The sequence below is a fragment of the Drosophila suzukii genome, chromosome 3, assembly GCF_043229965.1.
Source record: "Drosophila suzukii chromosome 3, CBGP_Dsuzu_IsoJpt1.0, whole genome shotgun sequence".
NCBI lineage: Eukaryota > Metazoa > Arthropoda > Insecta > Diptera > Drosophilidae > Drosophila > Drosophila suzukii.
This window is the reverse complement of record NC_092082.1, coordinates 1,758,102-1,782,745: the sequence shown is the minus strand read 5'-3', so window position 1 is coordinate 1,782,745 and position 24,644 is coordinate 1,758,102. Positions and strand designations below refer to the sequence as shown.

General features: G+C 47.4%; 4 protein-coding genes and 1 long non-coding RNA gene across 17 annotated transcripts; 4 read left to right on the top strand and 1 right to left on the bottom strand.

The window, feature by feature from the left end:
- The first annotated feature begins 37 nt into the window (after positions 1–37).
- On the top strand, positions 38–1,794 carry LOC108013173 (Golgi-associated plant pathogenesis-related protein 1). Its single transcript, XM_065864485.2, has 4 exons — positions 38–516; positions 565–696; positions 984–1,261; positions 1,320–1,794. The coding sequence occupies exons 1-4, from the start codon at positions 478–480 to the stop codon at positions 1,582–1,584; spliced, it is 714 nt and encodes a 237-aa protein (XP_065720557.2). The 5' UTR covers positions 38–477; the 3' UTR covers positions 1,585–1,794.
- On the bottom strand, positions 1,604–10,468 carry pns (DENN domain containing pinstripe). 2 transcript variants are annotated; one of them, XM_017078867.4, is made up of 15 exons: positions 10,316–10,468; positions 9,524–9,992; positions 9,350–9,459; positions 8,327–8,739; positions 7,967–8,256; positions 6,802–7,882; positions 5,490–5,696; positions 4,606–4,783; positions 4,208–4,547; positions 4,019–4,148; positions 3,714–3,964; positions 3,489–3,634; positions 3,304–3,422; positions 2,849–3,231; positions 1,604–2,752 (listed from the first exon to the last, which is right to left on the bottom strand). In XM_017078867.4, exons 2-15 carry the CDS (start codon positions 9,792–9,794, stop codon positions 2,331–2,333), a joined length of 4,341 nt encoding a protein of 1,446 aa, XP_016934356.2. In that variant the 5' UTR covers positions 9,795–9,992; positions 10,316–10,468; the 3' UTR covers positions 1,604–2,330. The 2 variants fall into 2 exon arrangements, with proteins under 2 accessions (XP_016934356.2, XP_016934358.2); XM_017078869.4 differs by lacking the exons at positions 1,604–2,752; positions 2,849–3,231; positions 3,304–3,422; ... (2 more) ...; positions 4,019–4,148; positions 4,208–4,547 and having other exon boundaries at positions 4,606–5,015.
- On the top strand, positions 6,313–6,764 carry LOC136116884 (uncharacterized). Its single transcript, XR_010653975.2, has 2 exons — positions 6,313–6,502; positions 6,562–6,764. It is a non-coding gene; the product is annotated as an uncharacterized lncRNA (long non-coding RNA).
- A 491-nt stretch (positions 10,469–10,959) lies between the features above and the next one.
- On the top strand, positions 10,960–12,818 carry LOC108012370 (protein phosphatase PTC7 homolog). The gene has a single exon (XM_017077725.4). The coding sequence runs from the start codon at positions 11,235–11,237 to the stop codon at positions 12,198–12,200; it is 966 nt and encodes a 321-aa protein (XP_016933214.1). The 5' UTR covers positions 10,960–11,234; the 3' UTR covers positions 12,201–12,818.
- Positions 12,819–13,500: 682 nt separating this feature from the next.
- On the top strand, positions 13,501–24,613 carry Iml1 (GATOR complex protein Iml1). Of its 12 annotated transcripts, none has more exons than XM_065864255.2 (21): positions 13,506–13,675; positions 13,731–14,038; positions 14,098–15,191; positions 15,254–15,425; positions 15,483–15,909; positions 15,963–16,094; positions 18,235–18,363; positions 19,524–19,926; positions 20,167–20,341; positions 20,397–20,588; positions 21,203–21,274; positions 22,321–22,379; positions 22,644–22,751; positions 22,808–23,017; positions 23,073–23,170; positions 23,234–23,401; positions 23,458–23,618; positions 23,675–23,837; positions 23,907–24,019; positions 24,078–24,133; positions 24,192–24,613. In XM_065864255.2, the coding sequence occupies exons 1-21, from the start codon at positions 13,624–13,626 to the stop codon at positions 24,535–24,537; spliced, it is 4,638 nt and encodes a 1,545-aa protein (XP_065720327.2). In that variant the 5' UTR covers positions 13,506–13,623; the 3' UTR covers positions 24,538–24,613. The 12 variants fall into 12 exon arrangements, 10 of the variants coding, with proteins under 10 accessions (XP_065720334.2, XP_070851605.1, XP_065720327.2 ...); XM_017078290.4 differs by lacking the exon at positions 22,321–22,379 and adding an exon at positions 21,543–21,607; XM_065864259.2 differs by lacking the exons at positions 18,235–18,363; positions 22,321–22,379 and adding an exon at positions 21,543–21,607.
- The last annotated feature ends 31 nt before the right edge of the window (positions 24,614–24,644 follow it).

The following is a 24,644-nucleotide window of genomic DNA, read 5'->3' as shown; positions in this document are numbered from 1 at the left end:
TCCGCAGTGTGGTCGCGCCGATAGCAATACCACCTACCCCGAAAATAAATACCGTCTCAGTTTCGAGAAATACCAGTTATATACCAAATAACTGAAATAATTAGGGGATTCCCCCAAACTATAAAAATGCAAAATGCAGCCATACTGTAAATATGATTTTAACGTAGTTAATCCCCTACTTAAAGTTTCTATAATAGGGGCAGGCTAGGAGATCGGTTTTCAGATGGTTTATGATGATGGCTTTAAGCTGACGTTAACAAAAAACCATACTCCATTTTATAAACTAAGTTTCCATTTAATAAAAATATAACATCTCATCATCGTTTTGTTTAAAAATTAGTCAAGGATTCATATAAAAACTTTATTTTCAATACTGCTATAACATTGATACTCCTGAACATTTTGTTAATAGTATTTTAATAAGTCACCAAGTAAAATCTGTCATTATTAAAATTGGTAAAAAAAAAGGATTGCACAATGTTTTTTAAAATTATTTTGTTTCTAATCGCCCTCGAGGTAATTCTACACCCAATTTTATTTCAGCTTAAAGATTTTGTCTTCCAGTGCAACCGGGTATTTGGTATAGGCCTTCAAAACTTGATCCTAGAGGCGCACAATCGCAGGAGGGCCAAGTACGGAAATCAACCGTTGGTCCTGGACGATAAGCTCAGTCAGGAATGTAAAACATTCGCAGAGGCAAGTCCTTTATAATTGAATCCCAGAACTCCTTTAAAGGATATGCACATGCTTGCATATGTAGATTTATAAAAGACTTGTAGAAATATTTGCTATATATTATAATATATTCCATATCCATCCGATTGTGTGCATCCATTTTTTTTTTTCGAATCAAAAAGTTTATTTTTGAAAATATAAATTTTTTTAAATTGTCAATAATAGAACATGTACATATATTTGTATGTGGTACCACTTTGTTGTCTCGGTATATCCTTAAAAAGCTTTTAAACAGTTCTAACCCTCAGAAATTAGTTAAGGATGGATTCGAAAACATTTGCAAAGAGGACCATTCAGATGAAGACTTAGAAGGGGACTGCGCTCATACCCATTCGGTCTTAGACGGAGGTGGCCCTATTGATGGCAGATTTACCCAAAACGTATGCGTTTTTCGTGATTGTTTTCCCAGGGCTTGTGTTCGAGATTGGTTCCATTATCGAGGCTACCGTAATAATAAGAAATATTACAAATTTACGGCCATGATATGGAATGCCTCCACTACACTTGGCGTTGGTCTGGCGAGAGTGTAAGTCATGGATATGTCTACCCATATCGGTCGATAGTGCAAGGCAATCTTTCCGCAGAAAGGATACGCGGTTCTTAGTGGTGAGGTATGTTCCACCTGGAAACATCCTTAAAGACATGGAATTTAATGTGCCCAAACGACCCACTCATTTTTGGGATAAAGCAGAAGAAACAGTTGACGTTGACCAGTACGCAGTACGCACTACCACTGACCGTAACTCTGGCTCCAGTGCATTTGCTAACTGGATCTTAAAAACGTACATTTTAACACAAATATATTCGGTTGTTCAACCTATTTTTTCGTCCTTCCTAGGGATTATTTAAAGCAAACGCCATTTTCAAATTTCATTAATGTCTTTTGCGTATTTATTGACTTTCAGTGTCTTAAGGTTTTATCTGCAAACGGGTTTGGCTAAAAATGTATTGTAAAAATAAAGCTTGAAAATAACAAACACCTTTGGATAATCTCATTTCACTCACTCTTAAAATACCAAATACATAGTTTATACAAAATATTCGTTATAAAAAAACAAAGATTCTTTGGTAAATCAACTAAATCAAAAGCTACCGTTGAAGTTGGAACTCAGGAGAATTGACTGGATTCGGTTTCGGGCTGGGGGCCTTATCAACTAGCTACACACACGCATACGTTTCATATATATGTAGATTTTTGAACAACATTTTAGAATTCTTTATAGTAAACGTCTTAATTGCACAGTAAATGTCTTTAAAATTCGATTGCGTCGATGACAAGGAATTTTGTTCAACTTTGGCTTCAATGTTCCCGGGACTGGCGCGTTCATCCCCCCAAAACGTTCAGCGATTGACTTGGTTTCTTGGCAAGCTGTCGAGTCGAATGGCAAGTGGCTAGGCTTGGGATTACAATTAGAATTAGGTGTAATAGGGGGAAAGTGTTCCGCCGCTTCATATTAAAAGCTAACAACGAATTCGAGAGTTCCGAGATTCCTCAAGAGCATATGTATGTGAGTATTCTCTAGGTCACTGGTTGCAAAAATGTCCGTGGGAGAGGTGTGGTATGAGTATTGCAGTGGGTGTGGAGCACCCGCCCCTCAGCATTGGGACGGTATGCGAATGCCCTGTGTGATTGAGTTCTCCAGCACTATGTGACAGTCGTCCAGCGGCTCGAGGATTTGAATGAGAAAGGTGAGAAGGTTGCGGCGCCGCAGGAAGCTTTCCTCCTCGTACATCTCGTGGGTGACCTTGGTCAGGGCCATGGGCTTTATAAGCCGCGTCAGCAGGTGCTCTCGCAGGCTCAAGCAGATCAGCAGCTGGAACTTGCCGTCCTTGCCGAGCGCCGTTCCGTTGATCTCGTCCATCAGCTGGACGTAGAGACGCCAGATGCTGGAGATCTCCCGGCGCTGCAGACTGCTGCCTCCGCTTCCGCTTCCATTGCTGAACGAGGAGTCTAGGCTGGACGCCGAGTCCTCCAGCTCCATCTGCAGGTTGTGCTCAAAGAGTTCCTTAACCTTGGCTATTAAAGGAATTTACCACCATAATTAGTAAACTAAATTTTAAAATAGTATAGTCGGGTTCAAAAATCTGAACTCGATTTAAAAGTGAGCCTTACTGAAATAGTCCCAGATGTACAGATTCCGTCCAAAGAACCTCGCCGAGCGGAAGCCGCAAAGAAAGACTTGCTCCAAACACTTGACCAGTCCATCATCCCCGCACAGTAGGTTGGTCAGCGTGCCCACATCCCGATCCCGGCTGGGTTTGTAGTGCCATTTGACCAGAACATTGACGCAGTTGCCCAGTTGATGCTGAATCTCCGAGGGCGCCAGCGACTCCTGGCGCTGCACACTGGGACTGCGCGTCCGGGGCGGAGTGCGAGTATCCGCTCCTGGTACCAGTTCTGCATTCTTGACACTCGTCGACACCCTTTGGCCCACCAGCAGGCGCTCCGTGGAATCGTCATCTACACCACGGCCCAGCCAGCGGCCACAGGGAAATCTTTTGGGCGGGGGAAAATAAATATGATGTTACACACGGGGACCACGGTTATCCGGCTTGCTTTTAGCTCACTTGTAGGTGTGGCCGGTGACCTCATTGCGCATCACCACCTGCTCCACCAGCCACTTGTGGCTGGGTCCCGAGTTGTCGTGCCCAATGCGCATGGTTGTCAGTAGGCCAAGGTTCTTGTACTGCGAATGAAGGGCCTTGGGTTAGTAGGGAAGCTCGTTCAAAAACCGACTAACCGACTAACTTACGTGGAAGATGAACTCCAAGGATCCCTTCGGCACGGGCACCCTTTGTGTCTCGTTCATGGTGCCGGAGACCATGATCCACACGTTGCTGGAGGTGTGGTAGGAGCCGTACTTGCGGGAGGGGAAGATCACGACGCGGTAGGGCAGCTCTGTGGGCGGGGAAGGGAATCGAAGCCAAAAGGCCAATAAGCACAGACAAAATATAGGACTGCTAGCGGTGGGACCTACTCGTCGTGGGGTAGATGTTGGTGAAGCTGAAGTAGTCCACCGTGTTCAAGGTTAGCAGGTGGTAGAGAAACTGCTCCTTCTCCTCCTCACAGCGCAGGAAGGCCGATCGCTTGTACAGCGACCGCAGCAGGGATTCGTCGGAGAGCAGGGTACGAAAATGCCTGGACAGCAACTTCTTCTCAAGCGACAGACGCACCCAGGCGCGGGTGTAGCCAATGTGCGTCTTGATGTCCGCCATGGCCAAAACGTTCCTACGGGAAACCAGTTATTGATTGATCTTCGGGTTTTTTCTTTTTCCAACTCACTTCACATCGAACTCCAGGGACTCGGGTAGTGGACACAGCTGTTCCAGGCCGACGAATTTGTTCCGATCTCGTGAACGACTGCGATTTGGACTGGGCGGACTGTCGAAGTCAGTTTGGAATGTGGAGAGATCTGGCACGGAATAGAAAAATCTTAAGCAAGTGCTAAACAAAAAGGGAATCACATCTTACAGTCCATTCGCTTGCGCATAGCGTTCCAGGCCAATGCAGGCGAGGCTGTGGCGATGGTCATCTTGCTACCCGGACTGCTGGACACCGGCGGCAGTTGCTCCGCCCCGGAACTTTCGCCTGCCCCGCGCGCCTCCTGCACTTCGAGGTAGGCCTGCAAATGGGCCCACAGGGCGGACTTGCCCTGCTTGTTCTGCAGCCCGTGCGACCAGATCTTCTCCAGCAGATCACACATGCTGGCTATCAAGGTGTTCTCCTCGATGCCATCGCCCTTTAGCCCCAGGGCCACTGCCTCATTGCCCATCTTCTCGAGCAGCATGCGCTTGGTCTTCGACTTTATGTCCTGCAATGAAATAAGTTAGAAATATTCTGTTTCAAAATACCAGCTAGCCAAATCCCACCTTCAGCAGTCGCTCCACAAACGTCCAGTTGGCCTGGGCTATCAGCGCTGGACTCACGTCCGCTGTGGTCAGGTTGGCCGAGAGTCGATTGATGGCATTGGAGCCGGGCTTCTGGTCCAGCGAGATCTCCCTGGCCCGCCACTTGTTGCCGTTCTTCACCCGCCGCAGGCTGTTGCCTCTGTTGGGGATTCGGATGCGGATGCGGAATCGGAGGCGGATTCGGATACGGTTTTTGGTTTAGGTTGGTCGGTTGGTTGATGGAGGTTAGCGCGGATGAGTTTGAAGTATCGGTTTGAGTTTAGTTTAGAATTTCGAACGAGAACAAAGAGACAGCGGATTAGTGGGGATTCCGAAGGGGACTGGAGGATGGGGTGACAGGGTGACCGGGTGGAGGAGGAGCAGGCGGTGAGCTGTGGGCGGTGTGCATGCGGTGCAATTTACGGCGGGGAAACGGAACAAAACAAAACGAAAAGAAGAGTCTCGGTTAACGATTGGAGAATGCAGAATTTATTGTTAAGTGGTATGCACTAAAAGAAAACAATACGAGTTGAAATAAAGATATGTGGGTACCAACGGATGTGAGTATCCAGTGTAAAACGCGCTACTTGATTCGAATTGATCCAATTTGGGCTAACAAAGGTACATGAAATACATCTACGTACAACTAGGTGTCTATGGTATCTATGTATAATTAACATTTAGGTAATATCAAACGTTTGTCAGCCCTTTTTTTGGGCTAAGGTACATTTCTCTCTTGTTATAGGATGAGTGCGGGTGTTAGAAGGGGTATGGGACTGGTGTTTGATCTTAAAGCAGGACGTGCTCTACGACTAACTATACAAGAAGGGGAACAACTGTGGGAACTAGCCGACTAGGGCAACTACCTCGAGGCGCACTCCTGGTTGAGGACGCCCTTCTCGAGCAGCGGAAAACTGCGAAAGTAGGCCGCCCGGTTGGCCAGAATCTCGCTGGGCGGCGTCACCTCGATGTCGATGCAGTTGAGCCTCTTCTCGAAGCCCTGCTGGGAGTCCTGGCTTAGCACGCACGGCTCGTAGCTGGTTGCGGCGATCATGTTCTCCCCGTGTCGTCGCCTGAAATGGACGTAAGATATCAAGGAAAGGCATTAAAAATCTATTCGTTACCAAAGTCTTAAAGGTAGTGATTATATCGCACAATTCATTTAACATACAACGAAAAAAGTGTCAAAAGCGTACATTTTTAAAATTTGATAGTATGTATTTTTTCCAAATTGTTATGGTTTTTGTTGCTGTGATTATAATCATTGAGGACGTAATCCCCAATGGAACGAGTCCATACTCCGCCACCATGTTGAACTCGTCCCTCAAGGACTTTAATCGAGCGAAGAGAGAGTAGGTTAATAATACTAACATCTAACATAAATGCTTAAGTGTCACCTTATCCTTATTAGATTTTGGGACTTTCGGACTGGCTATGAGCTTAGAAAAGGCGGTGGAAGAAGAGGTGGTGGTGGTGGAAAGCGCTGGGGTGGATCTGGAAAGCGTTGGGGTGGTCGTGGAAGTAGACGGTCAACTGGTTGTAGAAAACGTAACAATGCTGCCCTCATTCTCATCCCATCAATTTTAAATTGTGTATCATTTGGATTATAATAAGTTAGAAAAGTTTTAGTGCTAGCAAATTTAATAAATTTAAAAAATGTTAAAGCTTTGGAAAACCTGTCATTCCCCTTTATTTACAAAATGCACATAGCATAAAAATGAAGTAGTATGAATTTTATCCAAATTTTAATTGTGTCTATCTGCATAATTTTATTCATTGAGGATGTAAGCCTGACGGAAACTAGCAGATGCTTCAATCCACTCTCTACTAACACCTCAAACTCATCCCTCGGGGATGTAAGACGAGAAAAAAGGGAAGAGTAAGTTACGTATACCAGAGTTCCAATGTCGCGCTATAATTAAACAACATAATCTTTAGATTGTTAAATATTGTGCCCTCAGAGCATGCCCGTAAAAAAAAAGATTGGTATAAGTGGAAGCCGAGAAAGAAACGGCCTAGATTTCGTGGTCCAGGTGGACGGCGTCGTAGTTTAACTACTTGTGGAAAACCCAAATGTGGTATCCTGCTGCTTCTCTTGGCTATAAATTTGTATCTTTAAAATAAACTCGGAAGAATCTGAACTAGTTAGTTGCCAACGCAAGGTATTTGGAGGCTCACCTCAGTAGCTTCACGCGCTGGTCGAACAGCTGGAGCTGCTCATCGGGCTGCGACTCCCACATGGCCAGGATCTTGTTGTCGATCAGCGTGGCGAACATTTGAGATTCAAGGAAGCGCGAGAGGAAGGCGCGGTGGTGCTCCGGCTGATCCGACAGGAACGAGGATTTGTCGAAGTTCTGCAGCGTTTCGCGATTCGAGATCCACTCGTCCCGCGCCTGGTTTGGGTAGATCACAAAGTACTCGTAGGCATGGAACATATGCACAAAGCGATTGAGAAAGATCTCCCGCACCGAGTTGTTGATGCGCAGGTCTTGGTAGTACTGCTCCACCGGCGTCAGTTTTTGTTTCTCCGTGCGCCGGGCACTGGCTGGCATGGTGGCGTCCACTGCGTCGACGTCGTGGTAGATGCCAACCGGCGAGGAAGAGAGCGAGACGGTGGGACTGCCCACCGGGGAGCCAGCTCCCCGGATGCCACCCTTCCTACGCAGAAAGTCAGCGATGCGTGGCACGTGATCGATGCGCGAGGGATGCGCTATCAGCGGCTGGTAGTCTACCGCGCCACCGCCTGGCGATCCCGACAACGTGTAGACGGTCTCCTGCAGCTGCTGAAACCGCTCCTTGCTGCGGCGCACTGCCTGCAAACCGGTTGGCAGGGTGCAACTGGAGATCATGGCGTCTACACCCCCTGCTCCACCACTTCCGGATCCGCCAACCCCTCCACCAGCTCCCCTGCCCACATAGCCATTTCTAAAGCTGGGCTCATGATCGCGGTCCCGGTCGATCTCGAACTTGTCCAGCACCGAACCGATCTCGGCCATAAAGTCCATCTTGTGCGGAAAGACTGGGAGCTCCTCGGGCAGCTGGATGTGCTTCTTGTCGATGTCCACGAAGCAGAGGGTGGCCTCGCTGCCTATTTTATGAGCCGCTTCGCACTCGGCGTGCAGTCCCATCACAAAGGGCACCGGCGCATCCAAAAAGTGGTGGAGGGCGGCCGGCAGAATAGGTGCATATACGTGTGGCCAAACGAAGGGAAACAGCAACGAGGTAATGCACTCTCCCACGATCATAAGTCTTTGGTAGTCTGCAAGGGAAACGGGGAGATATTTTAACATCTGTTTGGGCTTGTGGGTTAGTCCCCTTGCTATACTGTTGGAAACCGTTCTACCTGTGGACCGCAGCAGGACTTGATTCTCCAGAAGGACGCACGTGAGTAGCTGTATGACACACTCCACGCCCAGGTACTTAAAAAGCAGCCGCAGCGGAAAGTCAAGGAGAGGCAACTCGGTAGCCAGAAGCGGACGCTGAAGGATCACGGCGATGGCGGGCAGATGCGGCTCTGTGGGCGGCAGGTAAACGCGGATGGACTTGCCCGGCTGCGGCAGCATAACTTCGTAGAGAATGTTGTACACGTAGGACTCCAAGCTTATGCCAGCACCGGGCTGCCGCGGAAGACACCTAGGGTAAAAGGGGAAATGAGATTTGGTACACAGCGTGACCCACATCTAATTTATATCCCAACACTCACCTATAGAGATTCTTGAGAAACATTTGGGCGGCAAAGGCGTAGGGAGCCTGGCAAATCAGCGTTATGCTCTTGGCCACGTACAGCTTGTCCTTGTTGATGTCGTAGTAGCTTTGTGCGGACTGCGGCGCCTGGCCGGCCACCTTGAAGTGCCTGGGCAGCGAGCGGCTGACCGGACCGTCCTGCTTCACCCGGCTGAGCGAGTGCGTTTGCTGGCCATTGGACAGCTCTGTGATGAACATGCTCTGCAGCGTGTGGATAGCCCCGCAAATGTTCCGGTTGCGGATCTCCTCGTAGAACACCAGGCTGAACCCATAGCAGCGCTTTCCATCCTCCCGCGTGGTGGCAAACGAGTGGAATCTGGGCTCGATGCTATGCTTCTGGGTGCGGAAGCGCAGACCCTGTGGCAGGGAGAGCTGTGGAAGACAAACGGAGGACAGGGTAGGGTGACTTCGCGATCTCAAGTAGCGGCCATAAATAAAATCCATTCATTCGAACACATGGCCAGATGCTCGAGATAAGAGGGTTTATCGGAACGGGAGTGGGGTTACGCGGCCGTATTCGTGGCATCAATTATAAACGCTCCGCTCTTCACTCCACGTCACTATCAATGAGCTGGCTAGCCAAGCATGAATTTTCAACGAAAGGGCAGCCAATTGAGCTCAATTAGACATGAATATGGATTAGGGTGGGTCGGTTGTTTCGCATGGAGAGATGTAGGTAATACCTAAGGTTTTTTACTGGGGTTCTACTTAAAAATATAGTTAAGATTCATTATAAGAAATATGTAGTTAACCAAAATGACTACTTCGTAGCTATTAGACTGATTGATTGAATGGAATATTTAAAGAAAAGGTAAACTACAATGATATAATGACCTAATTCCAATGTCACGTATTTATCCTTCATCTTCTGACCTAAAAACACACATATTCCATCAAAATTTGACAAGGTCCTCTGACATTATCAACCGACCCACCCTAACAAAAATGACTGGGCATGAACTCAAATGTACTCCGAATTTACCATGCAAATGCCGTGGGCATCGAAGGGGTTCCAGGGCACATTCTCGGGATAGTGGGCCAAAGGCTTGCTCTTGTAGGCGCGGTCCAGCGGCGAGCAATGCAGGTTGTCCCCTAGGAGAACAAAAATTCCAGATAAGTCCCTGGGGGGAAATCTCGGCAAGCGTACGCCACTCACCCGCAAAGCGATCCGGCTCGAGGCCCGTGTCCAGATCCAGTCCACATATCACAAAGTAGTCGGCAAAGCGCGAGAACTGCGGATCGGCGTCCCGCTTCAGTTGGTTCAGCTCGGACTGGGATTGGGACTGCTCCCCGGGCGAGGTGGGCGATGGTGGCACCTGGTTGTTGGAGCTCCCACTTCCGCTTCCATTTCCACTACCACTCCCGCTGCTGCTACTGAGCATCAGCTTGGACAGGCGACTGGCGACCACATTCTCCCGCGTGGTCATCGCTCCTGGTCGACGTCCTCCTCCTCCTCCTCCTCCTCCTTTTCTGTCTCTTCTTTGTCTTTAATCCGCCAAATGGGACATCAAACAAAAAGCACGGCCCCCATGTGTGTGCGTGTGCTGCTTGTGTGTGTATACATGTACCGTTATGCGCTCGCGATTTCGTGCACTTTCCAATTTACACAACCAATCAATTTCCGTCTGCAAAAAGAAATACATACGTTTTTGGGTACAACAACAGTTCAAGTGCTATTTTTAGTTGTTTGTTTTTATTTTTACACTTTCGACGAGAGTGTGTGTGCGTGTGTGGGAAGAAGGGTATGCAAAGTTTTCTATGCCAATGTCGTCCACCACCAACAACAAAAACACTCTCCTCCTCTTTTCCCACCACCACTCTTCTTGCACTCTTTAAACTTAAACCACTGGTGGACTGTTAAAGCTGCCATTACTCCATTATTACTTCAGCTTAGAAACTGGGTTAAGCACTGACTGCGTCTTTGTTTGGATTTTGAGTTTGAACCTACCAACAACAGCAACAACAGCAGCTGGGCAAACAAAAATCGTGGAGCGTGGAAGTGCTCAGAGCTCAACTTTTTTGGCGAAAACAAATAGAGGTGGGAAAACGTCGATCCTTTTCAAGCATTAGTAATCGATATTTGGCGGCTGCTCTCTCGCTTCGAAAGATTAAGAGTGGCTCTTCAAATACTTTGGGGAACTGACAAATCAAGAATCCATTGGGTCCGTTTTCCAACATTGACCTCCATTTTTTCAGAATCCTTTTCGAAAACGAACTACTTTTGGTCGGAGTCGATAGATGTAGCAATCTACCAACAGACCTAGAAAGTTCCGGTATTTTATTCCCTTCACCCAAAAACACTAAAAACAGGGGTGTTCTTTTTAAATACCACAATTGACGTTAACATAACCTTTTAAATAAACAATATAATTTGGCTTAAATTAAGCTCTATATAAATATGTAAAATACATGATTAATATTAAATAAATATTAGATTTATGTATATAAATTATTAAAGATCCAAAATAAAGAACCATACCAAAATACTATGGAATCAAACTGGTTCGTTAAATACCGACTCAGGGTGACCATGGCTGTGGAACCATTTCGTCAGCGGGGGAGTTGGGGTGGGGAACCAGCAGGCAGCCAGCGCGGAACCAGTTACGAACCGGATCGCGACCTGACGTGAAAAAGTGTATCACATCACATAACATTTTTCGTATTAAATTGGAACGTAAATTGTGTCCCCCGTCGCGACAGGAGTTTTCACCCGGGAAAAACGAGTGCGGAGGAGTGGCGCATAGGAGTGAACGCCAAGGAGGAGCACTCCCACACCGAAGCATCAAACGAATCGAACGAATCGCATCCCACATCCCCCGCATGCAATTGATTGATTGAGAGCACGAGACCACGAGTTCTTAGGCGAGATGCACTCGTCACTCAACTGGACATCACGCGCGATCTCGCGCGTCCTGCGCAACAGCTTCTCCACGCTCCTGGAGACGGCCACGGGCGGCGGAGGAGGGGCAGCCGCCAAGGGGGCCTCCAAGTCTGGAGCAGGAGCAGGATCCTCGGGCGCCCCACGACCCCGTTTCGTTTCCGTCGTCTGCGGCTTTGCCAAGGACAACCTGCGACACAAGTACAAGCCGGGAAAGTACGGCGAGGACTCCTGGTTCAAGGCCTCCACAGCCAGCGCCGATGTGATGGGCGTGGCCGACGGCGTGGGCGGCTGGCGGAGCTATGGCATCGATCCCGGGGAGTTTTCCTCGTTCCTGATGCGCACCTGCGAGCGCCTGGTGCAGTGCAGCCATTTCAATCCTCAGCGACCGGTCAACCTGCTGGCATACAGCTACTGCGAGCTGATGGAGCAGAAGAAGCCGATCCTGGGGAGCAGCACTGCCTGCGTCCTGATCCTCAACCGTGAGACGAGCACCGTGCACACGGCCAACATCGGCGACAGCGGCTTCATTGTGGTGCGGCAGGGCCAGGTGGTGCACAAGTCAGAGGAGCAGCAGCACTACTTCAACACACCCTTCCAACTGTCCCTGCCCCCGCCAGGACATGGCCCAAATGTCCTCAGCGACAGCCCGGAGTCGGCGGACACCATGAGCTTCCCGGTGCGCGACGGCGACGTGATCCTCATTGCCACGGACGGAGTGTTCGACAACGTGCCCGAGGATCTGATGCTGCAGGTGCTCAGCGAGGTGGAGGGCGAACGCGACCCCGTCAAGCTGCAGATGACGGCCAACAGCCTGGCGCTGATGGCCCGCACCCTGTCCCTCAACAGCGAGTTCCTCTCGCCCTTCGCCCTCAGCGCCCGAAGGAATAACATCCAGGCGAGGGGCGGCAAGCCGGACGACATCACCGTCGTCCTGGCCACCGTGGCGATGTGAGATGCGTGGTGGTGCCCCCCCTGCCCCAACCATCATCCCTAGTGATTAACGTTTACTTGTAGTCCGTACGTGTTTAGTTAGCTTTAGGAGCCTGTTCCGTGGTTCTGTCTACCGTTTAAGCTGCATGTTGAGATTGAGATTGTGGATGATGACGAGGACGACACAAAGATGCAATGACGCAACGACGACCCTTGACCCCATGAATTGTTAGTTACATATATACGAGCAAACTCATTTTCGAACAACCGACGAACTTCGACGCATCCTGGTGAGCGACCCCCGCCTTGATTGTATACATAACCCCTCGCTATAAGTAGAGAAATGCGAACTATCTGCCAGATCTGGCGATCTCTGTCGTCAGTGGCATTCTAATCACCACAAACAATAAACAAACAACCGATTGCGAAACAAATTTCGACGCCGAGGATCAGGAATACGAGTCCGGGGTCCGGAAAATGGACCCGGAATGGAGACGAGTCGATTCGAGTGCAGCTATCTGACTGAGGACTGAGGATTAGCCGGGATTTAACCAGGCGAACGAACTGTCTTTAAACAATTTTTGTCGAAATGTACTCACTGATATTTGCGACCCAATAAAATTATTCATTGAAAAACCAAGTCATTTCGAGATAAATTCATTAAACCAATAAATATATTTAAATAATAAAAAAGTACGGAAAACTTATATAGAACGTTCTAATTGCTTAGATTAGCTCAGGGCCAGAAAGATGTAAATTAATAGATACAGCAGCGGTCGGATTGATAACACTGGGGGTTGGTTGTGTATTTTTAATACGATGTTACAATCTATTCTTTACACCAGTGCAGGGAATATTAAATTTTAAATTATAAAACCACTCGAAAGTTATTTGTTTTTTCTTATCTGGAAGAAATCGATTGCGCTTCTGTGACGCAGGCTTACCTATATGCATTAAATCAATAATATAACAGATTTTATATGGAACACATCTTTCTAATTAGAAAGATTAGCGCCAGGTCAAAAAATGTGTAAATATATAATTACAATCGAGGGCAACCAAAAAGATCTTTTATATTTATAATAGTATTAAATAACAACCAATAATATCGAACAAAAACCCCCAAAATGACGAATATAATATAAATAAATTACGGTGATGATATATAGGGATTAGTTAAAATAAATATAAATATTTAAATACAATATGAAATCCTTAGATTTTGTATCAGTGTATTTAAAATACGCATTATCTTTTGGTACATTTTCTAGAGGTTAAATACCGAAAATATACCAAAAACTACATGAAGTGCCATCACTAGGCAGATAAGGAATCAAAACAAAAGGCGAAAAAATAGAATTCTTATTTTTTTTAGCATGCGAAATGGGCAAATTGTTTTCGGAATTAAATAAATAATTGTCCGTTGGTTTTGCAACAAAGTCAACATGAAGCTGTACAAGCTGAACACGCACACGCGCGGATGCAATAAATCGTACGGTAAGGCGGTGTGGGCATTGCGCAAACATTGTGTTACATGGACATTTCCACACAGATGCGGACCTGGTGATGAATCTAAAGGACCATCCCAACGCCAATGTGGGCGATGTCGTCGAGATCTATGCCCCCGACGAGGAGAATGGCACCCACCTGCTGCTCCAGATCACCGAGTTCAACGGCAGCTGTGGCCGGGATGTGATAAGCATCGAATCGGGCATCGCCAATGCCTTCAAGATGCGTCCGTACTCCAATGTGGTGATGAGGATAGTCAACCCGGCGGATGTGGCTCTGGACTCCATAGAGATCACCTTCAAGGACCAGTACATGGGACGTTCAGAAATGTGGCGCCTAAAGACCTATTTGGTAAGGAATCGCCTTCTTTCTGGCCAGGATCTACTCTAAAAGTTCTTCTCCCCCCGCAGACTGACACCTGTGTGTATGTAAACAAGAAGATAGACTACAACGACATGCAGATCCGGTGCCAGGTGTACGAGATGTGGTCCCAGGGCGAGCGCGTGGCCAGCGGCGTCATCACGGAGGACACCAAGATCGTCTTTCGCAGCAGCACCTCCATGGTCTACCTCTTCCTGCAGATGTCCTCCGAGATGTGGGACTTTGACATCCACGGAGACCTGTACTTTGAGAAGGCTGTGAATGGCTTTTTGACTGAGCTCTTCCAGAAGTGGCGCAAGCTGAGCTGCAACCACGAGGTGACCGTGGTGCTCTTTTCCCGGACCTTCTACGCGGCTAAATGCCTGGACGAGTTCCCCGAACACATGCGCGACTGCCTGCAGCAAGACTACAAGGGACGCTTCTACGAGGATTTCTACCGCGTGGCCATCCAGAACGAAAGATGTGACGACTGGTGCACTGTGCTGGGACAGCTGCGCAAGCTGTTCACCTCCTACCAGGCCACGGTTCTGCGCTACCATGAAAGGGAGAATATGAAGATCCCCCCGGCCACGAATTCCTCTGCCACGCAGGGCAACTTTCTAGAGGTGCTGAACATCTCACTGAACACCTTTGAGAAACACTACCTGGATAGAACCTTCGACCGAACCGGGCAGCTTTCTGTGGTCATCACCCCGGGAGTGGGAGTCTTTTCCGTGGATCGGGAGCTTACCAACATCACCAAGCAGCGCATTATCGACAATGGAGTGGGCAGCGATCTGGTCTGCGTGGGAGAGCAGCCCCTGCATGCGGTTCCACTCCTTAAATTCCACAACAAGGACACTACCTTGACCTCCGCTGATGACTACTCCCTGCCGCACTGGATTAACCTGAGCTTCTACTCCACCAACAAGAAGATAGCTTACTCCAGTTTTATACCCAGAATCAAACTGCCTCTCTTTGGCTCACAGCTGACCCTCCACGATGGCGTGGGCGACGGCGAGGGCGAGGAGAACGAGCGTCATTTTCTCAGCTGCAATCAGTCGGAGTACAAGCACAACTCGCTCTTCGACTATGATGCTTATGACGAGCAGATCTTCCAGCCGCTGCCCGCTCAAAGTACTTGGTAGGATTGAGCTTCATAAATATAACCTTTATGCCTTATAATTGGATGTTCTCCCGTTCTAGCTCCTTGCAGCGCGTGGTGCGTGCCAAGAAGACTTCGGTGCCCAGTCTGGAGACCTATGCTTATAGGAACAACGACTGGGAGAACCTCACGCCCACTCAGATCCCGGCTATGCGGCGCAAGATGTCCGACCCAGACATTCACCACGGCACCTCAGCAATGCTGGCGGCATTGGTGAGGGATAAAGCCCTATATCCTTGATCTTCTTAACTCTTCCCCTTCTGATTATAGCAACCGGATACCACGAATCTCTCAGAGTCACTGGCTTCAGAGAAAAACTCCCGGCGGACGATTGTTAGCATTGCTCCTATAGTGCGTCCCGGCCGTGCCCTGATCAATCCCTTTGATCCCTCGCAAGTGACCATTAAGCTGACCTCCAATCGTCGACGATGGACGCACATCTTCCCAAAGGGTCCAACCGGAGTGCTCATACAGCAGCATCACTACCAAGCGGTGCCGGCGAAAGCACCACAAGCAGGTCAGCAGAAACCCTTGCAGCAGATCCAGAACAACTGCCAGTCTGGATGCAACAACAACAACGAGCAGGAAGATTACGGATGCGAGAGTGCAGAGCAGTACGACCGAGTGTCCAGCCATTCCCTGCTGAGCAAGTCAGCCTCTTCGCAGAGCTTTGTGATGGGTGATGAGAAGATGGACTGTGAGTTGGATTACCAACTAATTTTGGAGCTCGAATAATTTTTGTACCCTTAGTTTTCAAGAGGCGTCAGAACTCGCTGATGAACGCCCAGCCCGCCAATGTGCCCAACCTAACGGCCACCCAGGCCAAGTCCTATCTTTGGGGAGCCACCGGGGAGCAGGAGTGGACGCCAGCAATTACCACGGGTAAGTGTTGCTCAAACAGTTGTGGGTTATTGTTTTAGAGATCGTATCGCGGGCACCAGTTGAGATGCCCTTTAAGTATGCAGTGCAAAGGCAAATCCCAGCCAGTGTGGCTTCGTTTCTCCCGCGGAAATGTTCCTCGATTTGCTGATAATCCTAATGGTCCTCCAAATCGGAGCCAAGGAAAGCTTTGTGCGACCCTCTGACCTGGCTCTGTTTCTGGACAGGATTGGTCGCTTTCATCGTCTGCATGCCATCACCTTAGTGCATAGCCTGGAATCGGTTGATCCCAGCTATCTGGATGACCTGCATCGCGGGCTGATGGGCAACAGCAGCAATCACTTTTATTTGGTGCCACAGATGACGGCCACCGACAGCAATTCCACGCAGGTGCGCTTCAGTCAGCTCCAGGATGAGGAGACGCTTTACTTGGTGTTTGCCAGGGACTCCAGGGATCCAGTGGTTCAGATGCAAGCGCTCAGGGCCAGGGGAAGGCGTTACTCGAAGACGATGTTCCTGCTCAGAAAGCAGGAGTCCCTGGAGGAGCTGGAATACTTTTTTAAGCTCCTATGGAAACTGCAGTTCCGATCCTCTTTGGTGGTGGTGAGCGCTCGAAAGTTCTACCAAATGGATCCCTACCCCACTGTCCGAGTGATACGCATGCGGAAATTGTCCTTCTACGATCCGCACCACCTGTTTCCGTTTCCCAATCGAAGGAACTTCTTGGGATACAAAATACGCATGCCCGTACAGCAGGATGTGCCGAATACCTTTTGGTACCAGAACCCCCGGACTAAGGTTTGGGAAATGGATGGCTTGGGTGGGATTCTGATTAACCAGCTGATGAAGCACCTGAACGTGACCATGGATTTGTTTCGCTTTAAGGTGAATGGTTCCATAGCCATGAACATGACCGCTCTCACGGATCTGATTGTGCGAGACGAGGTGGAAATGAGTCCACATTTGTACGATAGCCTGCATCCGAACATCGAAGTGGACTACTCTTATCCAGCGCAGGTGGCTCCGCGCTGCTTCATGATCCCCCTGGACAATGAGATTTCCAGGAGCCTGTATGTGTTCCTGCCCTTCAATCTCCCCCTCTGGCTGTGTCTGCTCGTCACGCTGCTCCTGGTGCAGTTCGTCTTTGTACGTCGCCTGATGCCGGATGGTGGTCTCTGGGCCATACTGGGAGTGCCAGGAGCTGGCCCAGCCAGGCGTAGGAATCACAAAACGAGCAGAAACACCTGCACCTTTCTCATTCTCGCCGGGATCTTTATTCTTGTCCAGTCGTACAGCACCAAGCTCGCCTCCTTTCTCACCGTAACCCTCACCCGGAGTCCGGCCAGCAGCCTGGAGCAGCTGTTCCGGCTGCCTTACAGCATCTTGGTGTTGCCCCCGGATGTGGAGGCCATAGTGGGCTCCCTGGGGCATGCTGAGCAGTTTGCTACCAAGTTCAGCTTCACAGATCCCGAAGACTTTAACCGTAAGAGAATCACCATGGCCCCGGAGTACATCTACCCCATCAGCAGTATCCGTTGGCGTTTCTTTGATCTGCAGCAGCGATTCCTGCGAAAAAAGCGCTTCTACTTCTCCAAGATCTGCCACGGCTCCTATCCATATCAGTACCAGCTTAGGGTGGACTCACATGTCAAGGATGCCCTCCATCGCTTCCTGATGCACGTCCAGCAGGGCGGTCTGCAGGATCTCTGGCTGGAGACGTGCTACCGCAAGGCCCGTCACATGGGCTACCTGAAAGACTTCTCCACTCTGGCGGAGCTGGAGGAGAAGCTGCGGCTCCGTCCGCTGGCCCTCAATCTGCTGGCGCCCGCCTTCAGTCTGTTTCTGTGCGGACTGGTGGGCAGCGGAATCGCCTTCCTGGTGGAGATCCGCCAGAGCTTCGGGTGCAGAAAAAGGTCACCGCCCACTAACCGCAACCCCGGGGATTAATCTAGTAGCTCATCCTAACCACAAAAACCCTAGCCGAAATAGAAACGAATACTAAGTCTAATCTAATTTTACGTATGATTCACATTATTACCCTCCACGAATGAAACACCCCACCAATCGGATCTAACCAACGAATCGAAATTTGCAACCCATCATATACGTATCCCATCGAATCCTCCATCCATTGGTCGTTTAGTCAAGCATCTGAGGCCGATCGTCGAGGGCGAGCATCATCATCTGGGCGGCCTGGAGGCCCTAAGGGCTGTAGACCCGCCCCCCGAACCGGAGGCGGAGGCGGGCGGCGGAAGAGGAAAGATCATTATAGGTTTGGACAAAAACAAATTCACCACTTTTGAACTCTGTACAAAGCATTAACGATGCATCCAAAACACAAGCACACAAAAACTCACCTGCAACCACACACGAAACACGATTAGATACACTTGGTTTCTAAAGATCTATGCATCTGTAGTTTGGCGTTGTTGTAGATATAGTCCAGGGAGCTAAAGTAGAGGCTTCCCTTTGTTCGGTTGCTGCTTTGCTCACATATATATAGGGATTTTATAGTACTATACAGGATTTTTTATTAAACCCAGTAGTTGAGAGTTTTTACTAGAAAAGTCAACTAAAATAAAGTTACAGTACAATAGTGTTTCTTATAAAGTGTATACTTACTTATAAGATGTTGATATATCTAATAACTTTATAAATATCGAAAGTATTACGTTTATTTTACTACCAATAAGGTTTTACTTCTTCTAAACGGTAGCATATGAAGTTTTCTAGAATAGAAATACCTAAGGGGTTCCCTCATTCATAAACTATATATTTATTAATTTATCATGATTTTATATCTTGGGATAACGTTGAACTAAAAACAAATATCCACAATGAAAGTAGGATCATATTTGCTTGTGGGTGACCCTTCATTCAAGTCTGTAGATTATCTTTGCTTTGCACTCACCCCGCTTTGAATCCCCGATACCTCGGCCAATGCACAACAAAAAAAAAAGAAACCCCTGCATGTAGTTACTCATCCACTATAATTATAGCTTAATCCGTAGTTGGTAGAAAGCCACCCAAAACTGCACAGCCCAGAAACCCACAGACACGCCCATGGGGAGGTGATTGGAACCCTCTTTGTTGGTAATACTCACGGAGATGGGAGCATGTTGACCACCAGAGCATGTCCAGCATGTTGCCGTTGTGTAGTTTTGTAGCGTTAGCATGCTTGCCACGCCCACCTGCCCACCTGCCACCTGTATTTCGTACGCACAACCTCCACACACGCTAACCCATCCGTTGGTGACAGCTCTCGTTCCCGGACTGGAGACCTCCTCCCACTTTGGTTATGATTTCCGTAGTCCTTCTAGCTTGAGCGATTTTGATTTACACACCTGTACCGGCGTTGGCTTTCTCTCTGCTCTTATCCCTCACCCGATCCCCGGAAGAAACCTGCTAATCCCCGCCTGGATCCGTTTGCAGGCGTCGACTGGAAGTCGCTCACGATCCCCGCCTGTCTGCCCATCACCACGGACTATTTCCCGGACAAACGTTCTCTGAATAACGACTATGTGATCTCGGATTATACCCTGCTGCCCGATGATGTGAATCATGAATATGCCCAGAGTAGAGCTGTCTACCGAAAGCCCCTGTCCACAGAGGAAGTGTGCAAGGAGATCGTTTCGCAGCGCCTGGCTCAGGGCTTCCAGCTGATTGTGGTCGATGAGAAGCCTCCTTCCGCGGGCGGTTGCTCCTCGGGATCGGCCGTGCTGCCAGTGAAGCCTCCGTGCGAGATTAACAAGGAGTACCTGCTCTCCATCGGCCGCATCTTTCACAAGATCTCTCTGAGCGGTTCGGTGATCACGGTCACGGGCTACAGACCCAGGTGAGCTTAATCTTGTTTAAACTAGGATTCAAATTATATTGTATTCATTAGATTTTAAGAGTAAATTAACGGTGTAATATCAGCAATAACCTTAAGTATTTGATACTAAAAAACATAATAATTCTATAGATCCATTCAGCTAAAAAAGTGTTTAAACATGATATGATAGTTTATTATTATTATTAAACCTCTCCGCGAATTCTTTAGATTCATAATAATAATGATATATTCCTTCTTCAGACACCCATACCCCCCGATAAATGTGGACTACCGGTACCGCTTCCATGCCCCACAGCACGAGACCTACGAAATCTCTGGCGTGAATTTCACCACCGAAAAGCTGGAGAACTTTAACTGGAACCACATGGATCTGTACATCTGCACGCGTGGGGATGTGGATTACCCACTAATGGAGGTATATCCTATATTGCATTTTATACTTGCAATCCTCTAAAAAAATTCTTTTGTAGAGCCTCAAGTACTGGCGCTATCGCATGTACCTGCTGCCCAGGGAGAACATTGTGACCAAGATCGCCAGCTGCCAGCGGTGCGACATATTCCCCGATGTGACTGCGGATAATACCCGGGAACAGGTGGAGGACTTCGTCCGCCTTATCGAGGCGGTCAGCAAGCTGAAGCGCCAATATGCGCGCAAGGCGAGAGTAAGATAGAAAAGAATTCCTTGGCTTGGCTTCTGTGCATTCGTGATCCGTTGCGTTAATTCTGTAATTGCGTTCTGACTCCTAATTGACTAATCGTCCCGCCAGCAATGTTGACGGTGCATAAATCGAGGATTGATCTGTCATACAGGCTTTCTAGCTAGTTTGTTTTTAAACACTTTGAAAAACAACAAACTACTTAAATTTCAACAACTACAATTTTAAAGATCCTCATAATCTATTAGCAGGATTTTTAAAATTCCAAAGAAACTGTTGTACATATTTTTTGAAAACGATTTTTTTATTAAACTTCTTAATGTTGAAGATCCATTTTAAATCATTATTCTCTTAAGGTATCTGATTAATTTCAATAACTATTGATAAAATCTAAAAAAATCTTTAAAATTTCCCAAAATAAGTTAAATTTACTTTGTAAATAATGCTTTATTCCCCTAAGAAAACGAATGTTATATATTTTTTGGTAAATTGAAAAGGAGGTTAGAGAGATGAAGCGTAAACTAGAACTGTTGACTTAATTAACCTTGCATCACAAAGCCCGCTTTTAGTGCCCGTTGCCTTTCCCCTGATGTATCGAGTATCTCGCCTCACTTTTGCAGGACAGCCCCATCGCCCACATAACCAAGCGGAGACACAGTACCAGCATTATATCCAGGCCTCAGCCTAACCAGGTTATCTACTCTACTTATTTAAACAAATTCAACGTTAAAGCAATTTTTTTTGTTTCATCGTAATGCGCACTTTTGCTTAATTTCGACTCAAAATTAACTTTCATTTGCGCACGTTTGAGTTCAGTATTTTGTAATTATTTCGATCGGATTGCGTAAAGAACGGTATTAATATTTTTGTATCTCTTTTAAACGTCTCTGTCTTCCCGCCACACCCACTTTCGACCTGCCCCAATCCGCTCCGAATCTGAAACCGAATCCAACTCCTCAGGGACTCACGAACTCTCCGTTCCGGGAGCGAGTCGGCAGTAATCGACTGCCGGAAAAGCGACCCAGGTTTTTATATCGACTCCAAAAAAACAAAATAGATCTTAAGGCCCCTTATCTCTCTTGTACACAAACATACACACAATTCGCACATAAAAACACTGTACTAGCATTTGCATAAACCAGGAACCGTAGTAATTATATTTCTTTCATTAACAAGATTAGTGATGTCAAAAATAGTAATCTAAATATTATATAGAGCTGCAAACATTGATTTTCAAAACATAGTATCTCCCTATATGGTACGAAGAACTCCGCGAATTCTTCAGAAACTGATTCCAGTGCTAAAATATGATATGATTTGCAGTTCTACTTATTAGTAGACTAAAAAGTGGTAGCTAAAAATGTAAAAAAAAATTATAACTATTGTACAAAAACGTATACCATTATGAAAAATTAGTACTTGTGGTTTCAAAAAGTATTCTATAATTTAGATATTTTACTTACGGTACCTGGTGTAAGCTGCACGATTCGCTGGGGGTTTGGTTGGCTACTGTTCCTAGCTGGTTTGCTCCCAGGACTTTCAGGATCCTGGGCCTAGGCTAATTGTATATACTTACTGTTGCTGGCTTGTTGTTTGGTTATTCCCCTTTTGTATTGTACTCGTAGTCCTGTTGTTTTGTGCATCCCGTTCTCTCAGATTTTGTCGGTTGTTTGTTTCATTTCCTTTGGTTTCGTTACGTATTTTTATATAATTTAATTTGGTATTTGGCTTTCAGCAGCATGACACACCTAGAATCACTGAAAAGCATCATAACCAATTAAACTCACCGCAGCAAAGGTTTGTGCCACCCAGAGGGCCAGGATGCCATCCGTCCTGGCTCCGTTTATCTATCACGACTCGACTAATCCCTTCCACAACCTCATACCCGAAATCCCTAACCAACACACTCGCAATTGGCCTGCTGAATCCTTTATCCCCAACCCAGATACACACACACACACACACACCAGACCCACCCTGGATAAGGAACCTCTGATGAGATGGGTTACCCAGTCATGTCATATCTAATCCATTTATCTTGTCTGCCACTCCACATGACAGCATTAATGTGCGTCCCAAATTGGAAAATGGGCGTATTCCTCGTATATTTCCCGCCACCGATGCAGTGGCAGCTGCAGGAATCGCCGCCAGAGATGACCAGGATGATGGGTAAGTCCTTCGCTCATAGGTAGTTCCATTTAAGTTTCTGATTACCATTCCTTCAGCTTCCACGTTGACATCCAATTCAGTCCGAACGCCACGCTGGCCGAGATCTTTGAGGCCATGAAACATCCAGTTAACGGAGTGGGCTTCTTCTCCCAGACCCAGTCGCTGCCCTCCTGCACTTTTGTGTCCTACGATGCGCTGATGTGGCTGAAGACCCGCCTCAACAATGGACGACATCATCCACTTGATTTGCTGGAGGCCATGCGAAAGTGGGTTACTTTGTTATATGAAGAATGAAATGTTCTTACCTCTGCTTTCTTCTAGGGAGCGCATGATTTGCCATGCGTCTGGAGATTGGAAGAAGCCTGTGGTGCCTGGTTTTGTCTTCTACTATGTGGTGCAGCAGGATAAGAATGCCAAAGGTTGTTTGGTTTATGATTTCTTCTGTACTCTAATGTAACCTTTAACGATCCCTTATTATTTAGATTACGCCCCACCTCTGGGTGATTACAGCGCCTTTGTTAACGAATGGCTGGAGATTGAGTTCCAGGGCTGCAGCTTCCTCTGGCACGATGAGCCGGTGACCACCCCAGTGCCCAATTTCCTGAGGGACTGTCCCGCCCCCCAATCCTGGACAGAAACCTGCAGTAACAGTTCGTATTTTTGGACTCCCCATATAACTTATAATATAACGCAAACCAATTTCTAGAGCGCGTCTATCGCCAGTCGCATCTGGAGATCGATGTGAACCAGAAGAGCGATCGAATGGAGTGGGGCCATGTCAAGCACCACACAGTGCTGCAGCCGAGATTCGCCTTTGAGATTGTGGTCGAGTGGGTCACCTCATCGGGTCCCATAGTGGCTGATTTGGTTAGTAATCTCAGTGGAGAATTATAAAATATATATAAAATATTACATTTTTACAGATTGGCGGCTGGATGCGCAAGGCGAATCAGTTTAATTTCCTGGTATCAGTGCCAGCAGATCCAATGGCAGAGCCGTTCACCAAGAAGTCAGATCCTCTGAGGGGACCTATATTCATTCCGCTTTGTACTACATTCCTGCCCAATGGAGCTGCTCTTTTCGATGGTACTTTGAGTTACTTATTATCATATCATTTCATATCTTTCACTAATACACTTTGTATCATGTTGGCAGAGTTTCCCGAGGATAGCAGATCAGATCGCATGTTGTTCTTGCAAGAGGCCATCTTGGCCAAGTTTGGATTTTTGCCTTGCGTTTTGGAAAAGAAATACAGCGTCGGCAAGGATGTAAGTGGTTATTTTATATTTTTTTTGAGGGTTTTCCAATACATTTGATCTGTTATAGCTACCCAAGGAGTATCAGTATGTGCACTGCACGGGGAACATGTTTGCTTTGATACGGTGAGTTTTGGGAATCTGTTATACCCTTTAATATGTTCTAATATAAAATCCCTTCCAGCTGCGCCACAAACAACTACCAGGTGGAGTCCCCCATCCTGAAGGAGGCGAATGTCACACGCTGCGTCTATGGTCACACGAACAACACCAATGTGCCCAAGAAAGTGGGTTTCCTGTGGGCCTGGAATCACATGATACCCAACAAGAAGTGGAAGGCCCAGACCATTAACAACTCCGCAGACGGGGAGCTCTTTCAGCTGAAAATGCTGAAAGACTTCCGCGAGTTCTGCTCGAATAGCGACCAGCGCCTGTCCACTTTTTGGGCACAATCCCAGGAACTGAAGCGCAGGGCCCAGAAGTTCGAGAATAACAACAATAACACCGACGAGTTGAAGATCAGAGCTTAGAGTATGTGATTCGCTTTTTAGATTGTACATAAACAATATATAGACTATAAAATAATCGGATCGAATATAAACCTAATTTGTCTGTTTTCTTGTAACCAGTTGCAATA

What these genes read in the sequence shown, in the direction of transcription:
- Iml1 (XM_017078290.4), top strand. Translation starts at nt 13,624, where the DNA reads ATGAAGCTGTACAAGCTGAACACGCACACGCGCGGATGCAATAAATCG. An exon ending in GTCACGGGCTACAGACCCAG is followed by an intron (nt 19,927 to 20,166) that starts GTGAGCTTAATC and finishes TTCCTTCTTCAG; the next exon opens with ACACCCATACCCCCCGATAA. An exon ending in AATATGCGCGCAAGGCGAGA is followed by an intron (nt 20,589 to 21,202) that starts GTAAGATAGAAA and finishes TCACTTTTGCAG; the next exon opens with GACAGCCCCATCGCCCACAT.
- LOC108013173 (XM_065864485.2), top strand. Translation starts at nt 478, where the DNA reads ATGTTTTTTAAAATTATTTTGTTTCTAATCGCCCTCGAG. An exon ending in TGTTTCTAATCGCCCTCGAG is followed by an intron (nt 517 to 564) that starts GTAATTCTACAC and finishes TTTGTCTTCCAG; the next exon opens with TGCAACCGGGTATTTGGTAT. An exon ending in AATGTAAAACATTCGCAGAG is followed by an intron (nt 697 to 983) that starts GCAAGTCCTTTA and finishes TCTAACCCTCAG; the next exon opens with AAATTAGTTAAGGATGGATT.
- LOC108012370 (XM_017077725.4), top strand. Translation starts at nt 11,235, where the DNA reads ATGCACTCGTCACTCAACTGGACATCACGCGCGATCTCGCGCGTCCTG.
- pns (XM_017078867.4), bottom strand. Translation starts at nt 9,794, where the DNA reads ATGACCACGCGGGAGAATGTGGTCGCCAGTCGCCTGTCCAAGCTGATG. An exon ending in TATGCGCAAGCGAATGGACT is followed by an intron (nt 4,149 to 4,207) that starts GTAAGATGTGAT and finishes ATTCCGTGCCAG; the next exon opens with ATCTCTCCACATTCCAAACT. An exon ending in CCTTGGAGTTCATCTTCCAC is followed by an intron (nt 3,423 to 3,488) that starts GTAAGTTAGTCG and finishes CTTCATTCGCAG; the next exon opens with TACAAGAACCTTGGCCTACT.